Source organism: Lutra lutra, chromosome 8 (genome assembly GCF_902655055.1).
Source record: "Lutra lutra chromosome 8, mLutLut1.2, whole genome shotgun sequence".
NCBI classification, from domain to species: domain Eukaryota; kingdom Metazoa; phylum Chordata; class Mammalia; order Carnivora; family Mustelidae; genus Lutra; species Lutra lutra.
Window position 1 is genome coordinate 106,008,111 of NC_062285.1, and position 24,389 is coordinate 106,032,499.

General features: G+C 36.6%; 1 protein-coding gene across 2 annotated transcripts in view; it reads left to right on the top strand.

Moving 5' to 3' along the window:
• OTOGL (otogelin like) overlaps positions 1 to 24,389 on the top strand; it is a 130,778-nt gene that overhangs the window by 18,293 nt on the left and 88,096 nt on the right. For both annotated transcript variants that reach the window (XM_047741446.1, XM_047741447.1), the window contains exons 8-18: positions 863 to 1,068; positions 6,504 to 6,631; positions 6,996 to 7,102; positions 10,897 to 11,003; positions 11,203 to 11,328; positions 12,593 to 12,701; positions 13,850 to 13,896; positions 14,548 to 14,693; positions 15,803 to 15,926; positions 17,624 to 17,801; positions 21,693 to 21,817. In XM_047741446.1, the coding sequence (XP_047597402.1) occupies positions 863 to 1,068; positions 6,504 to 6,631; positions 6,996 to 7,102; positions 10,897 to 11,003; positions 11,203 to 11,328; positions 12,593 to 12,701; positions 13,850 to 13,896; positions 14,548 to 14,693; positions 15,803 to 15,926; positions 17,624 to 17,801; positions 21,693 to 21,817 (1,403 nt within the window). The remainder of the gene's footprint in view (positions 1 to 862; positions 1,069 to 6,503; positions 6,632 to 6,995; positions 7,103 to 10,896; positions 11,004 to 11,202; positions 11,329 to 12,592; positions 12,702 to 13,849; positions 13,897 to 14,547; positions 14,694 to 15,802; positions 15,927 to 17,623; positions 17,802 to 21,692; positions 21,818 to 24,389) is intronic.

Consider the following 24,389-nt stretch of genomic DNA (forward strand, 5'->3'; position numbering starts at 1 on the left):
TAACCCCTATGTAATACTGTATAACAAAGTATTTTATGTTCCTAATAATGTACTTTGAAGCACTAAAAATGCAAATTCTAATTAATCATGCCCAGATATTTTTCTTTTGGAAAACAATGACTTCTGCCAAGGTGACATTTTGGGGATAGAAGCTCCTATTTCCTTATAGCCACGTTTAAAACAAAATTAGACAAAGTCTGAACTCAGTGTTTTTACCTATTTGCACCATTGTTTCTCCTTACTTCAAAATTGTTGTCCAACATTTTTAGATTATCTTGTACTCTCTAAATAAAAATAAATACATTTAAGCTCTCATTATTCTAAATAGACAAGGTTATTTTTCAGTTTTATAAAATCATTGATATTTAGCAGAAATGCATTTTTTGTTGGTTGAATAAGACATCCAATTATATGTAGAAAATATTTACCAGTGGGGAAAATAGGTACCATTTTGGTTGTCTTTTTATTTTATTTTATTTTATTTTTTTTATTTGACAGAGAGATCACAAGCAGGCAGAGAGGCAGTCAGAGAGAGAGGAGGAAGCAGGCTCCCTGCTGAGCAGAGAGCCCGATGCGGGGCTCGATCCCAGGACCCTGAGATCATGACCTGAGCTGAAGGCAGCGGCTTAACCCACTGAGCCACCCAGGCGCCCCTGTCTTTTTATTTTGATATTGAATTTTTCCAAAATGTTGAGATTTCCTCTGTAATGGCTGCCTGGGAAATCTAGCTGCATAGTTCATTCAGTAATTTTGAATAATAATGATATTTTATTTACTTCTCAGTCACTTGAAGAAAGAAATTTATCATGTGTAATGAATTTGTCATCATAATTCTTAAATTGCCTTTATTCTATTTTTCAAGTTTAACGTTGCCTCAGACTGTTGGGCAAGTTTTCATTGAGAAACTAGCTGACTATATTCTGGTGAAAACAACCTTTGGTTTTTCATTGGCTTGGGATGGAATATCTGGAATTTACCTCAAACTGTCTCAGGAGCATAAAGGGAAATCGTGTGGTTTATGTGGAAACTACAATGACATTCAATCTGATGATTTTATCATTCAACAAGGTAAGTGCAGTAGAAGAAATGTGCGGTACTTCTGAGGTCCTCTTCCCTCACTGATCAAGCTATTTGTATCCAGAAGAGTGCAATTTATCCCAGGTTGGGTAAAATTAGAATCTATCCCTTGCCGGCTACAGTGATTTTAAGTGAAGATTGAATAGAAATATGTTTGTGTCATTCTCAAAAACCGTAAACTAGTTTACATTTACTAAATTAAGATACAAGTCTTACTCATGTAACAAATATTAAATGAGCATTGACTTTGTGTCCTACCCTGTTGTAGGAGCTTGGGATACATCAATGAACAAAACAGACTCCTCCCTTGTCTGGGCTTATCTTTTAGTGATTCAAACCCATTTGAAACAAACTTATCTACTTTTGGACAAAAGATATTTTGCCTCTAGTCTTCATAGGAATGAATTCATTGACTACCAAATGATGGTTTTGTAAAGATAATAATGTGAACAGAACTTATAAAAGCTGAATGAAAACTTGGAAAGGTTTTTTTTTTTTTTATCATGTATAATGACGTACATACCATCATTTACCTACTTATACTAAGTTATGAAACTAATCTCAGTGTGCCATTACAAATGGGTTCTCTTTCAATTTAGATACTAGTGTGGAATGGAAACAGAATAAGAATCACAGGACACGGTTACAATTTAGGTCCACATTTCAAGGTGCGATAAAGAATACTGTTCTTAATATCAGCACTCTAGACTGTGAATCTTCCTCCAACGCTTACATGTTGTGTAACTTGAGGGAACTCATTTAATCTCTCTGATGTTCAGTTATTTTCAGCTGTAAAATAGAGATATAATTATTCTGAGTTCATAGTGTTGTCAGTAATAATAACAATATACCTTGATACTATTTATAGTAACAGTTAATATGAACATGTAGCTATATTATTCCCAACACTTACATCATCCTGTAGGGTGGCTGGCATTTTCTTAATTGTACAAAGAGGACTCAAGGGGATGTGCCCAATGCAACACAGCTTGTAAATGGTATTGTCAGGGTTGGATTACAGACCTTACTGGCTTCCAATCCCATGCTTAGATAAATGTGTGAGAAACTGACTTAACCTGTAAAAATGCTATGTCATATGTATGTTTTATAGTATACAATTCACAGAGAAGTGTCACCTCATGTTGTGTTTTAAGAGACAGTGAAAGTCCTACTTAGAGGGTGGGTTCTGGAGTCAGATTGTGGGGTTCAAATCCTTCTTTGCCACATATTAAACTTTCTTAGTTTAATGACTTAATAATAGCATGGAGTTGCAAGGATTAACTGAGATAATCCATGTAAAACATGTAATCCAGTGTCTGGCACATCGTTAATACTGAATGTGTTTTAGCTAATTTATAATCATCTCCAGGTGTTCTCAAGCAGCCTAGAATGGAGCTAATAGGAAAACATTTGATTAAAGACATTGTTTTAAGAGGCCCTTGTTAAAATGCAAACATTTTACCCAAGATGGATAAGGCATCGTCAGGATTAGTTTACTAGCACTGAGAGTACAGAACAGGGTTCCAAGCTGTTGATTTTTCTCCTATGTAAAATGAAGATAATAGTAAAGACCTGCGAGCTTCCTAACCTTTGAGGATCAAATGAGAAAATATAAGTGAAAGTGTTCAAAAGTCTGTGAGCACCACACAGATGTACAGTATTGAGATCATCAGGAATTAGTGTTTTCATTTGGATATTGAGAATGACAGAGTTCACAAACTTGGAGTTTTGAGACTCTATTAGGAAGTAGGGTTTTGGATTCAGGCAGATCAATCAGATGGTTGTTATCGATTTCTTTTTCTTTGGTGTCAAAGCTTCATGAAGAAAATAATACTCAATTCAGTTCTCAGAGTTAGAAAAGACTGTTGTGGGCAACTTCTTCCTGTGTTGTCTGGGGAATATGGTACAGAGGTGAGGCTAGAACAAAGCATCTGCTCTTGCTAGAGGAAGAGGGACTCAGGTAAGGATTTGAGCTGAGGGTCAGACAGACTTTGATAATCTGGAACATAAAATGGTGAGATAACTGGGCAGCATGTGGAAGAGTGTTAACAGATTCTGGGTGGGAGAGGACCGGCAGGCGGCAAGTGGACTGAATTATTATTGAATTGGCAGAAGGCAAGAAGGACCCTGAAAAGTTGGTAGGAAGAGCCTAAAGAGAGATTTCAGATTTTTCATAGTTTAATTTGGTGCACAGTGTGAAGCAGAGTAATAATAATAAAAAAAAACACAATAACTTGTAAGGATGTGACTAGAACTTGCCCTCTGATTTTCTCCTATTCTAATAATGCAAAAACATGTCTACATTTGAGCCATATTACCTTTAGCTTTAGCCGTATTACCTAGCATTTTTTGAAACTCAGCCTGTTCTTTGCTGATTAGATAAGACTTCAGAGGCACTGAGGTAGTTTGATTGAAAGCCATTGAACGCACAGTTTCTTAACAGTGATTAAAATTGTATTTCTCCCTGCATTTCTATTCTTCAGGGATGACTTCACAAAGAAATGAGGCTTTTCAGAATTTCTGTGGATATAGAAATATTTTAATTGATTGTCTCAATGAGCTTCTGGTTCCATAATTCATGTTTATAGCTAGCTACACATCAAAATAGATGCCCTGGCTTACTCTTGTTTTTCCCAACATAGTAATTAATAATGCCTCATTTTCACTCTTAGAAAGAGTTCCAGTATGTGCAAGAAATTACTTTACTTGTAGCATATATTATGTGAAACATTTTAAATTTACTTTTGCAGTCTTCCAGACAACCAATCGATATGGATTTAAAGTCTCATTATAGCCAACTTTTGGGACTTTTATTATTATGATGTCATAAAAATAGATAAATATGTAGCTATAAACTGGAATTAAAGTGAACTCTAAGGGGCTGTCCAGGTTGTTTAGTTACATTAAAATTTGTGCATAGATATTGAAATCTGTGGGCCTTTGGGTAGTATTTTCGGTCCTACAGACTCTTCAAAAAAGATGTTTTGAAATGAAATGTGAGTATAGATTTACTTAAAAGTAAAATTGGGGGCGCCTGGGTGTCTCAGTTGGTTGAGCATCTGACTCTTGGTTTCTGCTCAGGTCATGATCTCAGGGTTGTGAGATCCAGCCCCATGTCAGCTCCCCACTCAACAGGGAGGCTGCTTGGGATTCTTTCTCTCTCTCTCCCCTTCCAGCTCTCTCTCATGAGCATGAACATGGGCTCCCTCTCTTTAAAAAATAACATCAGATTTCCCTTTAAAAAAAAAAAAGTGTATTAGGGGTATCTGGGTGGCTCAGTTGGTTAAGCATCCAACTCTTAATTTCAGCTCAGGTCATGAGCTCAGGGTTCTAGTGCAGCCTGGGGCTCTGTAATCAGTGGGGAATAAGGTGGACATTCTCTCTCCCTCTCCCTTTGCCACCCCCCACCCCAGGAGCTCCCTCTCCCTCTCTCTCTCTCTCTCAAATAAATAAATACACATTTAAAAATAAAAAGTGTATTGGACAAGGCTGATGCTTTGTTCAGTGGAACATTTCCAGCAATATCAGAGATGATGAGGTGAGCTGGATAAACTGGAAAGCTTTAGGATTCTAGTAATCTATTTAAATTTTGCAACCCCCCCCTTTATTTATTCATTCACTTATTTAGCAAATGTATTTTGAACCCCTACTACATGCCAGATACTAAACTAGGGAGAAGCAATCAGGGCAGCTTTGACAAACCATTGCCCTATATGTAGAAGAAGACGAAAGAAATAGAGAAAAATTAACATATAATTTTGGTAAGCAATAGCAGCTATGAAAAAAAGAATTTGGGAAAGGAGATTAAGAGCAATAGAAGAGTATCTGGTGGTAGTCCAGATCATGTGACCAAGAAGACATTTCTGAGGAGGTAGGTCATATTAAACAGACACCTAGCTGAGAGAACAGAGGGAAGATTAGAGGGAATTTTGAAGAACAGGGAGCAAAAGCAAGAGCAAGGAGGGAATGAGCTAGAGTGGAGAACAGTATAAGGCCGGTATGACTGGAGTAGACTCAGCAGGGATAAGAGAGGGAGGGGTGCATGGGAGTGGGGTGGGCAAAGGAGGTGGGGAGTCAGGGGAGTGCAGGGACCAGATCGGAAAACGTCTTCCGGGCCACGGTAAAGTTTGGGATCTTACACTAAGAGAGTGAAGCATTCTTGTAGATGAACTCCCACTATCTCCCCAGCAGTTGATGTTAACCAGCAGGCATGTTCCTATCCTGAAGATGCAGAGAGTGGTCAAACAATTGGCTTGAGATTTCTTATTCTAGTGGTGCAGAAACTTGTTGTCCGTGGCAGACTGCATAAATCTAAGTGGTGAGAAACCTATAGCTCACCTCTCACTGTTGTCTTCCGTAAAACTTTGGGATGTTGCCTGGTTGGTTCTGCTACATCTCTAGATTTTAGATTCAACCTTTTTTTTTTTTTTAAAGATTTTATTTATTTATTTGACAGACAGAGATCACAAGTAGGCAGAGAAGCAGGCAGAGAGAGAGGAGGAAGCAGGTTCCCTGCTGAGCAGAGAGCCCAGTGCTGGGCTCCATCCCAGGACCCTGGGACCATGACCTGAGCCAAAGGCAGAGGCTTGAACTCACTGAGCCACCCAGGCGCCCCTAGATTCAACCTTTGGCTGAATGGGGGAGCAGGATTAATTTTCACACAAGGCCCTTAACTTGTTTTCAGGCCAGGTGCTAACATGATTAAAACTTGATCTGAAGCAGAGAGCCCAGAAAGCTCACCACCAACCATCTGTCTGCTGCTGCCTGCATATTCACTCCTGAATCTTGCCTCTGCACAATGCTAGGATAGTATCGCACTTCTTTAACTGTCTGTCTTGAGCACATTTAGAAACATTGTTGATCATATTCAGATGAAATGGATTCACTTCTTGGCCTTCTCTGAATGTCTTCTCCAGTCTTTCATTGTTTTTGTGGCTGTCTTCAGAAATCTTCACAAAATATATATATATTTTTTATTGTGGTGTACCTCAAAAATGGAAACTTGATTTTAGCAAGGTTCTGACTAATCTTAAATATAATGAAAGGCCTGTCAGAAAAATTTCATACCAAACTTTTACTTAACGTTTCTCGGTTTTAGGTGTATTTCCTCCTCTCTACAACATGCTTGGGCTAATGAGTGCTTTACTGGTGTGTATGTTGTACCATTCACTTTCAGTGCCTCTTTATGTTGCTTCAGTGATGTTTGCTTTTTTCCTTCAATGACATGAACTTTTGTTTGGTACTTACACTTTGTTCAATGCGGTGTTTTTATAAGTAATGGCATAGTCTGATATCACTGACAATCATTGGTATTTATAAAGGTATTGAACTTAACTTTTTGGCCAAGAAGTATATGTTGATGAACTGTATTTGTGTAAAGTGATGCTAATACACATATATATTTTGTGTATGTGTGTGTGAAATAGAGGACTATACAGAAGACATGGCTATGTTTGCAAATAGCTGGTCGGTGCACATTCCAGATGACACCAAATGTGTACCAACACCTTCAGACTTTCCAAATCCATGCTCCAGCGGAATGCCAGCATTTGAGGTAAATTTGATGTGGAAAGTCTGGGCTTGTTGGATATAATACATATATATTGTATTTGCATATTGAATATTAAGCAGTTTTGGTGCAAACAGGACATAATTAAACCCGGTAAAATTCAGGTAATGTAACTGCAACAGGAATAACTTGAAGATAGTTCAGAAATTGTGAATGTAATAAGTTTCATGAGAGCAGTACTCTTTGTGCAAATATGTAGTTAGAAAAATGCTGGTTAAAACCGATAAGCATAAATCACCTTCCCTTTCCTGGTAAGAAGGGAAGGCCCTGCCAATAGATCAGTAGAAAAAATGAGAGTACACTTGTATCATTAAATATGTTCTGCTGACTGCCATCTTCTTCCACACAGGCCATCTTCTTCAAGTGTCAGATTTTGTTGCAGTTCCCATTTCTGAGCTGCCATGAGTATATTGATCCGTATCTGTATATTGCCAGCTGTGTTAATGATCTTTGCAAGTAAGTGAAATAATTAGTATTTGTAATTGAATTCTCTTTGTCCAAAAAGAAGAGCGAACACCACTTCTCTAACGTAGCCCTCTCAGCAGTTCACAAAGTATAATGGAAATGTAAAACATAAACCGTACTAACAACTGTTAAAAGCTTGCTGGATAATAAGTACAGACTAAGTGGTTTATAGAAGCAGCATGAACAGAACACAGCAATTCTTAAATGGTTCGTTCCACTGTTGCCTTATGGGAGTTTAGAGATGTCAATAAATTCTTTCAAAATAATGTTTTGAAATGCACAAAATCAGACACACAAAGAAACTATATTGAAATTGAGTTATCAAAATAGTAAAAGAAATGAATTTATGATATATATGTTTTTATATGCCTTTCAAGTCTAACTATAACTACTATAATGTATTATTTGCCCCAGGGATACAGGTCTGTGAATCATCAGGCTTACACACTTCACAGCACTCACCATAGCACATACCTTCCCCAGTGTCCATAACCCACCACCCTATCCTTATCCTCCTACCCCCCAGCAACCCTCAGTTTGTTTCATGAGATTAAGAGTCTCTAATGGTTTGTCTCCCTCCCAATCCCATCTTTTTTCATTTTTTTCCCTCCCTACCCCCCAACAACCCCTCACCCTGTCTCTCAAATTCCTCATATCAGAGAGATCATATAATTGTCTTTCTCTGATTGACTTATTTTGCTCAGCATAAATGGCAAGATTTCATTTCTTTTGATGGCTGCATAGTTATCCATAGTTATCCTATATACATACATATATATATATATATATATATACTACATCTTCTTTATCCATTCATCTGTCGATGGATATCTAGGCTCTTTCCATAGTTTGACTATTGTGGACATTGCTGCTATAAACATTGGTATGCACATGACCCTTCGGATCACTACATTTGTAACTTTTGGGTAAATACACAGTAGTGAGATTGCTGGGTTGTAGGGTGACTCTATTTTCAACTTTATGAGGAACCTCCATGCTGTCTTCCAGAGTGGCTGCACCAGCTTGCATTCCCACCAACAGTGTAGGAGGATTCCCCTTTCTGCACATCTCTGCCAGCATCTGTCATTTCCTGACTTGTTAATTTTAGCCATTCTGACTTGTGTGAGGTGATATCTCATTGTGGTTTTGATCTGTATTTCCCTGATGCTGAGGGATGTGGGGCACTTTTTCATGTGTCCATTGGCTATTTGGTTGTCTCCTTTCCAGAAATGTCTGTTCATGTCTTCTGTCCTTTTCTTGATTGGATTATTTGTTCTTATGGTGTTCAGTTTGGTAAGTTCTTTATAGATTTTGCATACCAGCCCTTTATCTGATATGTCATTTGTGAATATCTTCTCCCACCTGTCAGTTGTCTTTTGGTTTTCTTGACTGTTTCCTTTGCTGTGCAAAAGCTTTTGATCTTGATGAAGTCCCAATAGTTCATTTGTGCCCTTGTTTCCCTTGCCTTTGGTGATGTGCCTAGGAAGAAGTTGCTGCAGCTGAGGTTGAAGAGGTTGCTACCTGTGTTCTCCTCAATGATTTTGATGGATTCCTATCTCTCATTGAGGTCTTTCATCCATTTTGAGTCTATTTTTGTGTGTGGTGTAAGGAAATAGTCCAGTTTCATTGTTCTGCATGTGGCTGTCCAATTTTCCCAACACCATTTGTTGAAGAGACTGTCTTTTTTCCATTGGACATTCTTCCTTGCTTTGTAGAAGATTAGTTGACCATAGAGTTGAGGATCTATTTCTGGGCTCTCTATTCTGTTCCACTGATCTATGTGTCTGTTTTTATGCCAGTACCATACTGTCTTGATGATGACAGCTTTGTAATAGAGCTTGAAGCCCACCATTGTGATGCCTCTTGCTTTGTTTTTCTTTTTCAACATTGTTCTGGCTATTTGGGATCTTTTCTGCTTCCATAGAAATTTTAGGATTATTTGTTCTATTTCTGAGAAAAAAAAATGATGGTATTTTGATAGGGATTGCATTAAATGTGTAGATTGCTCTAGGTAGCATAGACTTTTTAAGAATATTTCTTCTTCCAATCCATGAGCATGGAAGGTTTTTCCATTTCTTTGTTTCTTCCTCAATTTCTTTCATGAGTATTCTATAATTTTCTGAGTATAGATTCTTTGCCTCTTTGGTTATATTTATTTCTAGATAACTTGTGGTTTTGGATGTAATTGTAAATGGGATTGATAAGTGTTATTTATTTATTTATGTTAGTTACCATACAGTTCATCATTAGCTTTTTCTTTTTTTTAAAGACTTTATTTATTTATTTATTTATTTATTTTTGCAAAGAGAGGCATGACGAGAGAGGGAACACAAGCAGGGAGAGTGGGAAAGGAGAACGGGCTTCCCACAGAGCCGGGAGTCCTACATGGGGCTCAATCCCAGGATCCTGGGATCATGACCTGAGCCAAGGCAGAAGCTTAAGGACTGAGCCACCCAGGTGCCCCTACATCATTAGTTTTTGATGTAGTGTTCCCTTTGTTAACTGTCAAAGCCTCTATTAATTATAGAAAACAAGACACATCTTTAAACGTAAATCAGAAACTTCCTATCTTTCTAGGAATTCAACAATTTTAGCCTACCCACTTTTTCAGAGAATTTTCTTGTTTGGAGGTTTAGAATATTTTCTGAGCTTCTGAAGTTTATATGCTCTGCCCTTTTTTTCCCTCTAAAGCTCAGTTAATTGGACTCAGCAAGCTGTGTGACTCCAATTACAGTAGCACAGGAGAAGTGCAACTTGAGATGCGTGGCTTTTACAACAGAGATACTGAAAATGCTAGGGTTCACAAAATACAACATTCTTAAGGTCATTATCTTGTAAGATGTTTAACTATTCAATTTTGAATTTGAATTGGGTTGAAAAACAAGTCTACTCCCTTATTACCAACCGTGCTTATTTTATAGATGCTGTGTTAACCTGCTATGGGAATTGACAGACCACTTATATTTGTTCGTGGGGCTTCTAGAGTGATTATAAGAAAACAATGAAGGATTATTTACTCTTGAAAATATTATAAAAGTAACTAGCTTTAGCAACTTAAACTTGAAAGAATTAAAAATAAAGAACAAAAAAGGAATAAAAATCTTTTAAATCTTAAGTTAAGTGCTATTTATTCCATCTTTCAAAACTGCTGTTTTATTAGTACTAGTTATATTTCAGCATATATACTACTTACAACATTGTATCTTGGAAATAATTTTCATATTTGGTGCTTTTATATATGCATCAAATTTGATATATACATCATATTTGGTGCTTTTACATATTTTATATTTATATATTTAGTATATATATAAAATATATAAAAGCACCAAATATATATATAACATATATATATAATATATTATATTTATATAATTTATATTTATAGATGTAAATATATAAATAAAAATTTATTTCTATTTATTAATAGGATTTTATAAGGTCTAGGATACTTGTTGTGGGAGCAAAGTGATACATACAAAGATTCAGGGCAGAATGTCATAATTAAACTAGGAAATTTTTTGGTACAGGTACTCTTTTAAATCAAAAGAAAAGTGGCCAAATTATTAAAATAGTTTGATGAGGACAATTTACCCAGGCCCTTTTAAGCTGGGATCTCATGCTAATATGTTTTCTGCGTTATTGTATACGATGTGTACATGCTGACATCAGTTTATACTAGAATATTCACCATGCACTCAGTATTTCTAGAGATCAGGAGCTCAAAGGCTTGGTTTCTGCCAATATTTCCAGTGTGACTGTGGTTCTGTCTTTTCACTTTCCAGAACTGATGATGATGAAACCTATTGCCGAGCAGCCACCGAGTACGCCAGAGCCTGTTCCCATGCTGGCTACCCTATTCAAGACTGGAGAGATGACTTTCCAGCATGTAGTAGGTTTTTTTAATTTCCTAAACCCTGTGTATTTTTGTTAATTTCAGGTTTTTCCTAGTACTTAACACTAATGGTTTGCCAGGATTTGTCATTGAAACAATAACAGTGGTAAACTCGGATACTTTTTGAAACACTGTACTTTCTTGGAAAGAGAGGTGAGTAGATTTGATTGACAGCTCCCGTGTTTGCCCATTTTAGCTGATAAATGTGATGATAGCTTCGTCCACCGGGATTGTATCAGTTGTTGCCCACCAACCTGCACATTCGAGAAACAGTGTCTCGGGAGCAATCTCCATTGTCTTGATGGATGTTACTGCGCGGATGGTAAGCACTTCATGCAAGAAATGATGTCTGCACTCAGGGAATCCAGAATCTAGTGATCTAAGAATCATATCATAATGTTGCAGTCTCAGGACATTAGGGCTGGTGCAATTTTCTCCCCTTGTAGGATTTGGCCCCAAGGTGACTAGGAAGGATGGCTGCTTTTCTACTTTGTACATTTCCCAAGAGATTTGCAATCCAAAATCCTGAAGTTAGCCATGACAAATCTTTTGTTCTTGGATATTTAAGGACATTTAATAATTTGTATATTTTCATATTTTGAAGATAAAAGTAAGTTCAAAAAAAGCCTCACATTCTGGCAGCATAAAATTTTAGTCCTGATGCAGTTTTAATATTTGAAATTAGAAGTGACATAGCAAGTGATGCAGGTGAGATTTAAAATTAGGAATGACTGCTATACTGATAGACCTTAACCAAGAACACTGAGGATTTATTCAAACCCTTTTAGTTTTACAGATTAAAAAAAATACAATCCCAGAGATGTTAAGTGTTTTTCCTAACTTAATATGAGCAAGGACTACTTGGAATCAGATCTGTTGACCTCAGTCCTTTAGTCTGTCAGTTCTACTCAAAGCATAATCTTTAGACCAATGCCAGGCCTGAGCTGTTTGTTACCAATACAATAAAGAGTTTGAACCAGAATAATAATCCATGTGCCAAAATATAAGCCAATGCTTCCTTCACCTAGGAATTCTTACTCTGAAAAAAGGTCAGCCAAATGAAGCATGTGCTCAGTAACATGGTTGACTTACATTCTGGCTCAACCATCTTTCCTCATGAGAGAGGCAGCAAAGGTCGGTCATCTGCCCTGGTCCTCTGAGTATGACTCCCTGGCTCTTTATTATCAGTGTGACAGTAGTGGAAGTCTCTCATTCTGAGATGAACAAAAGTTAAATCAAAAATATGTGTTCACTCTCCTTCCTCCCCCTTCTCTCGAAAGCAAGGAAATACTGTCTAGTTGTCTTTATCCTGTAGAACGAAACTTGAGTTTTTGAGGGCAAATCATGGGATAAAAAAGTTGAAAATCACCAAAATAGACCGTTAGGAGATAACTACTGATTGAGTTAGAACCAGGTTGTCAGTAACCTCTTTACAAGTAAAAATAAATAAATATATAAATAATAAAATTGTATTTTCAACACCTGGTGTAAACAGGTGTTCAATAAAAGTTGATTGAATTATTATGTTAAAAGAACACATTTTTATTATTTCTTTTGAGAATTTGATACATATTTTTCTTAAATAGGCCTCATAATGGACAATGGGACTTGCATCTCCTTGGAAAACTGCCCATGTAGTTTTCATGGATTAGCTTACTCAGTTGGTTCAAAAATTGAACAAGAATGTACTGAATGGTATGTGATTAATGTGCAACCAGTAATTTCTGTGCACCTGGCTAGTTGGTATCTTTACCATGATATATGTTTCAAGGAGCATACTTGTTACAGATTTTCTTCTGAAAATTCCAAGACATGGTTTGCATCTTATTAAAGTCTGTACGGGAGTGGGGCATGGGGTCATACAGATTTTCATATTTTAAAGATGAAAGCAAGTTCAAAAAAAAGTTGGAAAAAATGTAGAAAATCTATCACTTCTTTTATAATTCTTCTCCCTTCCCTTGGCAATAATTCCATCAAATCATATGGCCATGTAAGACACCTGTCTGTTGCATTTTCTTTTCATTTATAACTAGTACTTTGGATGTACTTTTCCTATTAGAACCTGACATTGCTCCTGGACTTCTCTATTTGGTACTTGAAAAAGTGACGCTCTATATTGCCAATCCTTGGCCATGGTGACATACATTTAGAATTTCTTATTACATCAGATAATTAAGACTATTCTAGGAAAGCATTGAATCCTCCAGGGAAGTCTTCCAAAGAAACAGGTATAAATGTCATCAGGCCTTTTTCCTGTTGCTGTCAGTGTAATATAAGTGACATGCAGGTAGAGAACCAACCATGTTCTTAGATGCTCATTTAAACTCCTGCCTGTCAGACACTCTGCTTCTCTCCTTCTCTCCTTAAACTCTTTTTGCTGACAGAAGGCAGAATTTATCTTACAGAAGAGGACATCTTTTCTCTTTAATGTCTGATGATCCTCAAAAGAGACTTTCTTAATTTGCAATAGATGAGATAATGTATTAATTGTTCAAGAATGTTTCTCTAATGATATAGGTAAATACTTTTCGTGTGTGACTTTTTAAAGTTTAAGCCATGAGAGGACATAAAACAGAAGTTCTCTGCATGGGACTTTTGTTCTTGACCATTCAGTATTCCCTTTGTATCATCTTTACTGATTTAAATATGACACACAATAAATAATAATTTAGGTACTGGCTAGTCCAAATTTATCAGTTAATTGAACTTCTGTCGATGTATTTTTCAAGTCAGATTATTATGAACCTATAAACGTATGTTTTGGTACATTAATCAGTATATTGATGCAAACGCTAATACAGTTTCTCTATATCAGTAATTAATAATCTTATAATTTCATTTAGTGTATGTGTTGGTGGTGTTTGGAACTGCACTGAACATGACTGTCCAGGTAAACCTTTTAAAATGTTTTTAAAGAAAAAGTCTCATTTTCTGTAAATTGAAGGAAGATAGCAATGATTTTCATGAGGTCATCTCATATATAACAAGAGATGTAACGATCAATAAATCCAGATATTCAGAGCATAAATGGAAAATTGAATAAAAGAGCGCTTTGAGCGGGAAACTGGTAAAAGTTTATTGAAGTAGTATAAATTACAGAACCTAAATTAAGTGGAAGAGCTGTCATTCAATAAATTTTAAGTTAAATTTAATAACATAATCTAATAAGTTCATCAATCTAGTACATTTTAGACACCTTAGCTGTTCTTTTTAATACATGATTATTTACCCAAAGTCAGCTTACTGCTTTTTTTTTTAAAGATTTTATTTATTTATTTGACAGACAGAGATCACAAGTAGGCAGGGAGGCAGAGAGAGAGAGGAGGAAGCAGGCTCCCCGCTGAGCAGAGAGCCCGATGTGGGGCTTGATCCCAGGACCCTGGGATCATGACCTGAGCCGAAGGCAGAGGCTTTAACCCACTGAGCCACCTAGGCGCCCCAGCTTACTGCTTTTTAACAATTTCTTTCTCCACTTTCTCCTTCTCTCTCTCTTTATTCTTTTTGTCTTTTCTTATTTTTATGATTTTTTTTTTTTTGGTAGTTCAATGCTCCGTTGTGGGTGATTCTCATTTTACAACATTTGATGGTCGACATTATTCTTTTATTGGAATGTGCCAGTACATCCTTGTGAAGGGGACTGGAAAAGATAAATTCACAATTACTTTACAGAAAGCTCACTGTGAACAGGTAGGAGCATCTCAAAATGGCCAGAGGAATGTCCTTTATTTTGTTTTGTTTTTGACTCAAGCTTCATTCTAGGTGAAGAGTGATCATATGAATAAATAGTTATTTTCTTCAAAAATAATTGTTAAAATGTATCATTATTCTCAATTTGACAAAGAAAGAAAAAGTTGATAATTAATTGTTTTACTATTGATTATATGATGTATCCTGATTTGATATTAAAATATGAAAACATACATGTTTTAGATTATTATGTATTTAATTATATTTTATTTCTTAAGAAATGGTATTTGTAGTACAGTTTTTGGCATATTTCATGTATGATTGCACAATGGACCTAAGGTTTTGGTTATTTCAAAAACTACTATTTTTAAAAGGTGATTCTTGACAGGAGTGAATAGGCTTCGTATATTCTAAATAGATGGGATAAATTTCTTAGCATGCTGAAATTTTTATTTTACAGCTTCTCTTCAAATAAACACGTCAGTTATTTGTAAAGACACAGAGGTTTTCCTCTCTTAAGTCAGATAGTCAAAATTTTGCAGAAATCTTTAATTTTCTACTTTTATCGTGGTGTGAAATGGTTATTTCCAATAAAAATTCTGAGCTACTTTATTTGCTTTTTAAAGTTTGATTTTTTTCCTTTGCAATACATCAGAGTCTGAATAAGCTTTGTACATAGAATCTTAATTCTCTTTGTTCTTTTCCTGATTGAATTTTTTATGCCTAATATGCCACTTAAGAGTTTGGAATGGTACTTTAACAATGCACTATGGAAAACTTAATTATTGGCACTTTGTTGAGAACATTTTTATTTAATGTTCTATGTAAAATATGGGTATGTATATGGTATACTTAATGTACTATATAAATACATATTTCATTAGGAATGGGGTTACATAAGATGGATTGTGTGGTAATTACTTTATGATATTACTTATACTCAAGCCTTCTACATGCCAGAAATTGTTACATCTGTGCACTTCCTTTCTCCTTTCTTCTCCCCGTCTCTCCCTTACTTTTTCTCATTCCCCTCCCCTACTATCACTGCCTCTTTCTGTGTCTCTATCTCCCTCTCATTTGTTTAACTGATGATTTGATTTTTTACACAGAACCTTGGCTTGGTCTGCCTTCAATCTATAACTCTGATTCTGGAGGATGATTTTAACAAGCAAGTGACCCTAAGTAGGGGAGGACAGATCCTTACCAGTCCTAACCAAGGCTTCAATCTGAATGGTAAGAAGCTATGATGTACTTTCCCTATGTTAACAACAACAATAAAACCAGCTAAATGAAGTTTTTTCCCATTGGCTGATTAACCTAACATTTGAGCTCCTATGTGTTGCCAGGTCCTCAGCTAGACATCTCAGAGATGGCCATGGTTTTTGGAACTAGTGTTCACCTCAAGTGGACTGGAGTTTGCAAGAGGAGAGATGCAAGCAAAGAGCTACTTACAAAAAATAGGATAAACTCAAAGATATGCACAGAGACTTTGGGGGTCTAAGTGAGTGCACCTCACCCAGCCTTGGGCAGGAGTGTCCAGGTATAGTCAGGCAAGTTTCCTGAAGGAGGTGATGTTTTGTTCAGCATTCAAATCTGAGGATTATCAGGATGAAGTAAGTGGGGAAAGGGTTTTGTGCAAAGCAAGGAGGTGTAGAACTCTGTGGTATGTTTAGGGGATCTCATAACTAGTTTGGGACCACTAGCACCTAAAGAGGGTCATGGAGATTGTCTAGCCATGAGAAGAGAGACATAGGTGGGAATGAAGACTGGAGAAAGCCTTATATGCCAGGCATCGTTATGGTTTTCTTGTTTCTGCCTGTGTTCCAGCATAGTTATTGTTAGTACTCTCACTCCTAAAGACGTCCCAATTTGTATTACAAATTACAGGGTCATGCTACTTGTTGTCATGCTAAGGAAGTTGAACTTGATATGAAATTGAATATGAAATTATCATTATTTGACATTTTTATGTACAAAGATAACAATCTCATATGGTTCAACCAAATATATAATGTTAGTGAGAAGACTGATACAATCTTTTTTTTTTTTTTTTTTTTTTTTTTTTGGTAGACCACTATGGCAACCATGTGGAAACGGCTTTAAGAGATGCTAGCAGGAAACCTGGAGAGTAGTTAGGATAATACTGAAGTAGGGCAGGGAAGGAGGAGGAATTGGTAAAGGCAGTGACAGTAGAGACAGAAAGAAGACAGACTAAAAAATTACTTAGGAAAAAAAGTGGTCTGAAGATAGCAACTGGTTGGGGAAGGGTAACGTGGAAAACAAAGTGATCAAAGAATGAGTTTCTGATTTCTGGATGTGGCAACCAGACTGATGGCAGAAATTATGATAGGGATACAAGAGTGACTCCTGTGCCAGCGAAAGTCATCACTTCAGACCTGAACACAAGTTTCTTGTCCCTAAAGGTGTCATAAAATGGTACATCTCAAGTCCTGTGCTCCCCTTTTTGCTGACAGACTCAAGGGAATGGGGAATTTTTGAGGAAAGTGCTACTTCCTTATTGAATCATGACCAGTTTGTGGAGGACGAGTTAAAAAAAAAAAAGAAAAGGACAGACTTCAAATGCTAAGGACTGTCCACACCTGCCAAGAGATGCTTGCCAACAGAAATTACCTGTGAACATGATAACCTATTAAAAAGATCTGCTGAAGATCTAGAAAGGAGATAGAAGAAAAATGGAAAAAAGAAAGAACAAGGTGGCAAAAATTGTCCCTGGAACACAGGAGCAGGAATTGGGAGCCTGCTGGCCCCATGCCCTGCCCTCTCTCTCTCTCTTTTAAAAAATGTTTCAAGTTTTTATTTAAATTCTAGGTTCCAGTCTCTTGAAAGAAGAGTTCTCGTGTTGTACACTAGCATTTCCCAACACTACCTATGAATCTCAAAGCTGATTTATGTATGTTCTTTCCCCACAGGAATTGTTGAAATTCAAACTCTGTCATCCTTATTTATTCTTCTAAAAACCACATTTGGTTTAAAGATTCTGTTTGCTATAGATGGTGAAAGAATTTATATTCAGCTCACTAGTGCATGGAAAAGAAGAACACTAGGTCTGTGTGGCACTTTTAATGGGAACATAAGGGATGATTTCCTGTAAGTATCATTTCTGGACATGATTTAATGACTAGTAATTTAGAGGATACAAATTCTTTCATTGAAATCATTTACTTAACTAATAATAGCTTAGTCATCACTGTTCCAAGAGCTTTACATGATCATCTATTTAAACTTTATGGCAATCCCCTGATTAGTAGCTCTGTTTTATAGATGAAGAAACTCACAGAGGCCCCAAAGTGGCAAGTAAATAGCTCAAAGTCATTTAGCCCAAATATAGTGGAGCTGGGCTTTGGCTTTGGGTGGTGTGACTCAGAGTCTGTGGGCTAACCCACAGAATAACCACCTCTGATTGTCTCCCCTGGCACTGGTCAAGCTTAACAGTATTTTATTTTTGAACATGCACTGCTTTAAAAAGAAAAAAAAATCCTTTTTTTTCCAAAGATTTTATTTATTTGACAGACAGAGATCACAAGTAGGCAGAGAGGCAGGCAGAGAGAGAGAGAGGTGGAAGCAGGCTCCCTGCTGAGCAGATAGCCCGATGTGGGGCTCGATCCCAGGACCCTGGGATCATGACCTGAGTTGAAGGCAGAGGCTTTAACTCACTGAGTCACCCAGGTGCCCAAAAGAAAAATATCTTAGTATCATTGGCTATTAATGATAGTAAGTTATACCTTAAAAATATGAATATCCTTTGGTATGAATGATACCTCTACAACAACCTTTTGGCATCTAGGTCACCTGGCTTTTATGATAGTTGGTGTTTCATCAGAAGAAAAGCAGTATAGTACAAGCAGTTTCACCCACCTGTGAGAAGATACAGTGTATAATTTAGTGAAAATGCTCTGGGTCCTTGTTCTTCTGCTAAGCACCGTGAGACAACTGAAGAAGGGTCACATGGTTCCCATCCTCAGGCAGCTTGTATTGCAGGTCAGGAGGGGATAACAGCCTTCCAGAAATAATTAGGTCGACCCAAGGTATTAATCAGCTATATATAAAAACACTGAGGTAATTCCAAGACACTGATTGTTGAGCTGTGTGGTGGTGGCTAGAAACATAGCCGGATTTGGAGCAGGTCAGTGTGGACTGTGTAGCCAGGGACCATTTCATGGACAAGCCATTCCTCAAATATGATATTAATTTTTTTTTTCAAATACCCTATTTTTTAAAAGACTTCTGCATATTTTTGCTATTTGGGATTTCTTCTGCCTCCAAGTCTTTCTCGTGAATTCCTATATGTTGTTTAACCCAATTCAGAATTTATTTGCTTCAAAACATGAGCTCACATCCCACCAGACAAAGTTAACTTTGACTGCTATCTATGAAAATGAAAATCTGTCCCTTATCTGTCTGGTTTCCACTTAAAATGGTGAAGGCTTTGAGAAGGAGGATCAAATTCTTGATCCTTCTGTTCCTAGGAACTAACATAGAGTCTTACATGAAGTAGATAGTTGAATTACATGGAGGTATGGTTTTGTTTTGCTTTGTTTTTTAACTTTTTAAAATTTAAATTCAATTAATTAATGTATAATGTATTGTTAGTTTCAGAGATACAGGCCTATGATTCATCAGTCTTATATAACACCTAGTGCTCATTACATCATGTGCCCTCCTTAATGTCCATCACCCAGTAACCCCATCCCCCGACTCCCTCCCCACCAGCAACCCTCAGTTTGTTTCCTGAGATTAAGAAGAGTCTCTTATGGTTTGTCTCTCTCTCTCTCTGGTCTTCTTTTATTTTTTGGAAGTAGGACTTTTTTTTTTTTTTAAAGATTATTTATTTATTTATTTGACAGAGAGAGATCACAAGTAGACGGAGAGGCAGGCAGAGAGAGAGAGAGAGGGAAGCAGGCTTCTCGCCGAGCAGAGAGCCCGATGCGGGACTCGATCCCAGGACCCTGAGATCATGACCTGAGCCGAAGGCAGCGGCTTAACCCACTGAGCCACCCAGGCGCCCGGAAGTAGGACTTTTAATAGTGCACCAAGAAGAGAATTTGCAAGGACAAGGAGAAACGGCACTTGAAATTTTAAATTTCAGAAGAGAATTCATTTTATCTTTTCTTCTGGTGACTAATTTGTTTTCAGCTTTAGTTCTTTATGTTTCATTTGTTTGTAGCTCAGAATATCAATATATTCATCACATTCATGAAATAGACTCTATTAAGTGGCTGGGCTAACATGTGCAGAAAAGAAGTTGAAGCCTTGTTTCTCTTCTTTGTTTATCAGAATGGGTTAGCAGTCAATGTTTAACAGGTGGCAGATCTGTCTGCCTTTTTCTAAGGCACCAGTCTCCTCTGTGTATAAACATTCAGGCGTGATAACAGTGCAGGATAATATTTCAGGGGCAGAGATAACTTCTGAACAATGTTTAGCTTTCCAACAAAACAGTTACGGTTCTTTACTTCATAAAGGTTAATGCAAATCTGCAAACATAGTGGAATGGAAAATATTAATTACTTGAAAATCTTGTTAAATATGGCGAGTTAAATTAAATTTAACTCAAGTTAAATTTGGTGAGCTATAGGATATTTTATAAAATGCAGTAAGTTAATGGGTCTACACTGTGGTTCTTTTTTTTTTTTTTTTTTTTGTATTTATTGTTTTTAAGTCAGTTCAGTGAAATAAGAGAGCCATGCTCTGAGTCAGTTCCTCCTGGGAATCCTGACTACACCCATCACCTTGACCTATTTCATTGTCCTTTGCAGGGGTGAAGAGGGAAGGAGAGGGAAAGAAAGCAAAGAGCTAGCGCTCTTCAATTTCTTTGAGTCTCGGTGTTCTTGTTTGAACAAAAGGAGATTTGTGGTTAGGTGTTTGTTATAATTCTTTACAATTCTAGAATGGTTTAATTTTGAGGGATAGGAAAGGGGTGAGGGTGGGGAAGTGTTGTGGAATGGCTTGTGAAACTCATTTTAATTCTCCTCTCTCAGCCACTATCTGGTAAGAAGCTCCATATAGTTCCTAGTGACTAAGGTCAGTGGTAATCATAGCACTTCATTTAGGACAATAAAGAAAGCTGAGAAAAATTCTACTCTACTCTTTGGCCATGTTGTTGGGGCTTTTATTAGTCAACTTTTACTTGGTCAGAGCTTCCCACGGGAGACCTAGTCCATCCTGATTCTCTAGGTAGTTTTGACAATGTGCCTTACAGTGCCCAATAGGGATTGTCACTTATTAAATACTGGTTGGTGAGTTAGTAAATCTTGATGGCTACTGGAGGGGGCATCTTAGTGTTCGGCTCTTCATTGTTGTTGTGGTTTATAAGCCTGATTTGGGAAGGGTAGATATTTCTCTTCCATTTTGTTTTGCTGAGGAAACTGAGGAAGTGAGCAACCTCAAATGAAGTATGCCTTTTATACCATTTTCCCTCAATTTTCTTTTGGTTTGTTTGGTAATTTCAAGATGGTACCTCGGTATTTCAGTGCACGTCATGGAAATGAAATAGTCAGAAATATAGGCTATTTATATCTGGGACATTTGTCTTTACACTAAAAAGAATCATGGGAACTACCTACCTCTACCTCTGCCCATGAACCCTAGACCAAACACACATTAGTGATTAGCGTGTGAATGATGTTTCATTAAAATGGTCAGAACTGGATTTGAATCTTGGCTGTGACACTTACCAGCTGAATGATTGTTATTTCTCTGAGCTTCTGCATTGCTTTCTCCTTAAAATGGAAATTATATTATATTATAATATAATTATTATTATGTGATTATTAAATAAAACTATGAATGTCCACAATGGGATATATTATAAAGTCTTAATAACAGAAAGCTAATGCATGTATAATTTTAAAAAATAAAATATTTTAACTTCTAAGATTTTTTTGTAAATTAAAAAAAATAGTATCCTTTTCAGTAGTGGAAGATTAGGAAAAAATGAAATGAATGGGAAAGATTAAGATGCATATTATCTTTGCTATCTAGTTCTCCATCAGGAATGATAGAAGGTACCCCACAACTTCATGCCAATGCCTGGAGAGTTTCCTCCACTTGTTTTGCACCTGTTCATGTTCCTATGGTGGACCCCTGCAACATTAATCAACAAAACAGTAAGTCCTTCTCCATGCATGAGGAAAATTCCATATATTACTGTAATCTTATAAAATTAGAGAATTAGATATGCCTCTTTATCTAATCTAGGTTATTTTTTTTTAAAAGAACTCCAGAAAATTTTATTTATTTTATTTACTAGTTCACATTCACAAATGTACTTAATTTAGGTGTTTGTGAATCTTCACACTCTTCACGAATGTGGTCTAGCCTTTTGGAGGTTTCAGATTCTTTAAATGCTAAAGAAGAATCTCTGGAAATCCTGTAATAATGCTGTTACCGGCTTGCAATGTTCGACTTCAGTTCCATAGTGTGACAACTCATGCAGAGTCTTCTGTTACCATCATGAAACGGGTTCTTAATCGTACAGCATGTTATGGCTTCATAAGCAGGAGCCAGTGACCCAAGGAAGCCTATGCTATCAAGTGTGCAACAATTTGAGATGGTCATGCTCCAGAGTTCCAATTTGCAATGACAGTGCAACAAACATGCCAAGAATTTTTGGTTGTGTTTTTTTACTAAAGCTACAGCAAACTATGTGAAAGGCTATTTCACTGATCAATAAATGAAGGCATTATATATACATACATACATATTATGTATATATATACACACATACATTATATATACATACATATACACATATATACATACATACATTAAGTACATGCATACACACACACACACACACACACACATCCATAAGAACCCAGTACAATCTCTGGATTTTGTAGTGGCTGTTTAGTAGGATTTTGTTGATTATCATATGGTCCTTATTATTAACGTACAGTTTTGGTATCCTGGAAAGAATACAAGATAATGCTCTCAGTGCTGCTGTTGTTCTGTCCAACCTAGCTTCTAAACTTGTAGAAGATTGTTAACTCCTGTGGTCATTTTTCCTATCTAGAGTAAGAGGATTAGACTAAAGTCTTGTGGTCTCCATAACTCAATACTTTTAATCTCGCTCCCATTTAATGATACTTTCTCCCCTATTCTGTCCTCAAATTTCTACTAATAGGTTTCCTTCTCCTTGCATCAGTCCTGCTCAGTTTGTTTCTAACTTTCTAGATTCTCTCTTTGATATTGCAGCAACTTTATTTTTTTTAATAACATGTAAATGTTGGAATAGAGTCTAAAGGATAAGTTCAAATTCCCTCTGGTCTTTTACAACCTCCCTTTTATATAATCACTTTTACTATATGTATAATCACTTTTATTCCCCTATCTCATGTCTTCTATGACATATAGTCTAGATATTATCCTTCTTCACCTTTGCCATGACCCAGTTTTAAAAATTTCAAATAGGTAAGCATAGAAAGATCCCCAATAAGGGAAAGTAGATAAAAATCAATAATTCTGAAGTAGATTTTGAAGGATATTTTTCACAAGGATCTTCTTGAGGCATTCTTTTACTTAACATTAGTAAGAATATTTTTTGATCTACAAATCTTTAGGGCACATAGTAAAAGCCCCACAGTTGTATTCCTTTGTTTTGGAGTTCTTGGGGATTAGAAGAATGCTTGTCAACAGAGTACTATTATTATAGTCGTTATAGTCTAAGTTACCTGTTTTCATATACATATGCATAGCCATGCAAAATATAATATTCAGATAATTACCATGCATTTCCTTATCAATGATAAATATATTTAAAATACTCAAAATAAGTTCAGATTTAAAAAAAATTCCAGTTAGTTAATATACAGTGTAATCTTAGTTTTAGGTGTAGAAGTGATTCATCGCTTACATATAACACCTGGTGCTCATCACAAGTGCCTTCCTGAGATTATGCTGAGTGAAATAAGTCAAGCAGAGAGAGTCAATTATCATATGGTTTCACTTATTTGTGGAGCATAACAAATAGCATGGAGGACAAGGGGAGATGGAGAGGAGAAGGGAATTGAGGGAAATTGGAAGGGGAGGTGAACCATGAGAGACTATGGACTCTGAAAAACGATCTGCGAATTCTGAAGGGGTGGGGGGTGGGAGGTTGGGGGCACCAGGTGGTGGGTATTGTAGAGGGCACGGATTGCATGGAGCACTGGGTGTGGTGCAAAAATAATGAATACTGTTATGCTGAAAAAAATAAAAAAAAATTTAAATAAAAAAAAAACAAAACAAAACAAAAAAAAAAAACAAGTGCCTTCCTTCATACCCATCACCCATTTAGCCCGTCCCTCCCCCACCCCCGCTCCAGCAACCTTCAGTTTATTCTATAGTTAAGCGTCTGTTTCTTGGTTTGTTTTCCCCCTATGTTCATCTGTTTTGTTTCTTAAATTCCACATAGGAGTGAAATCATGTGGTATTTGTCTTTCTCTGACTGACTTATTATTTCGCTTAGCTTATTATTTACCCTCTAGCTCCATCAATGTCATTGCAAATGGCAAGATTTCATTCTTTTTTATGGCTGGGTTCAGGTGTTTTATTTGTTTTTTTGTTTGTTTGTTTTTAGAAAGATGGGATCCAGACTGGTTTGTCAAACTTGGTTACTTACATCATTTCTATCTGATCATTCATTCTCAAGGGAAAAGTCAATAAATTTCAAGAAATGATTACACAGACCTCCCAAAA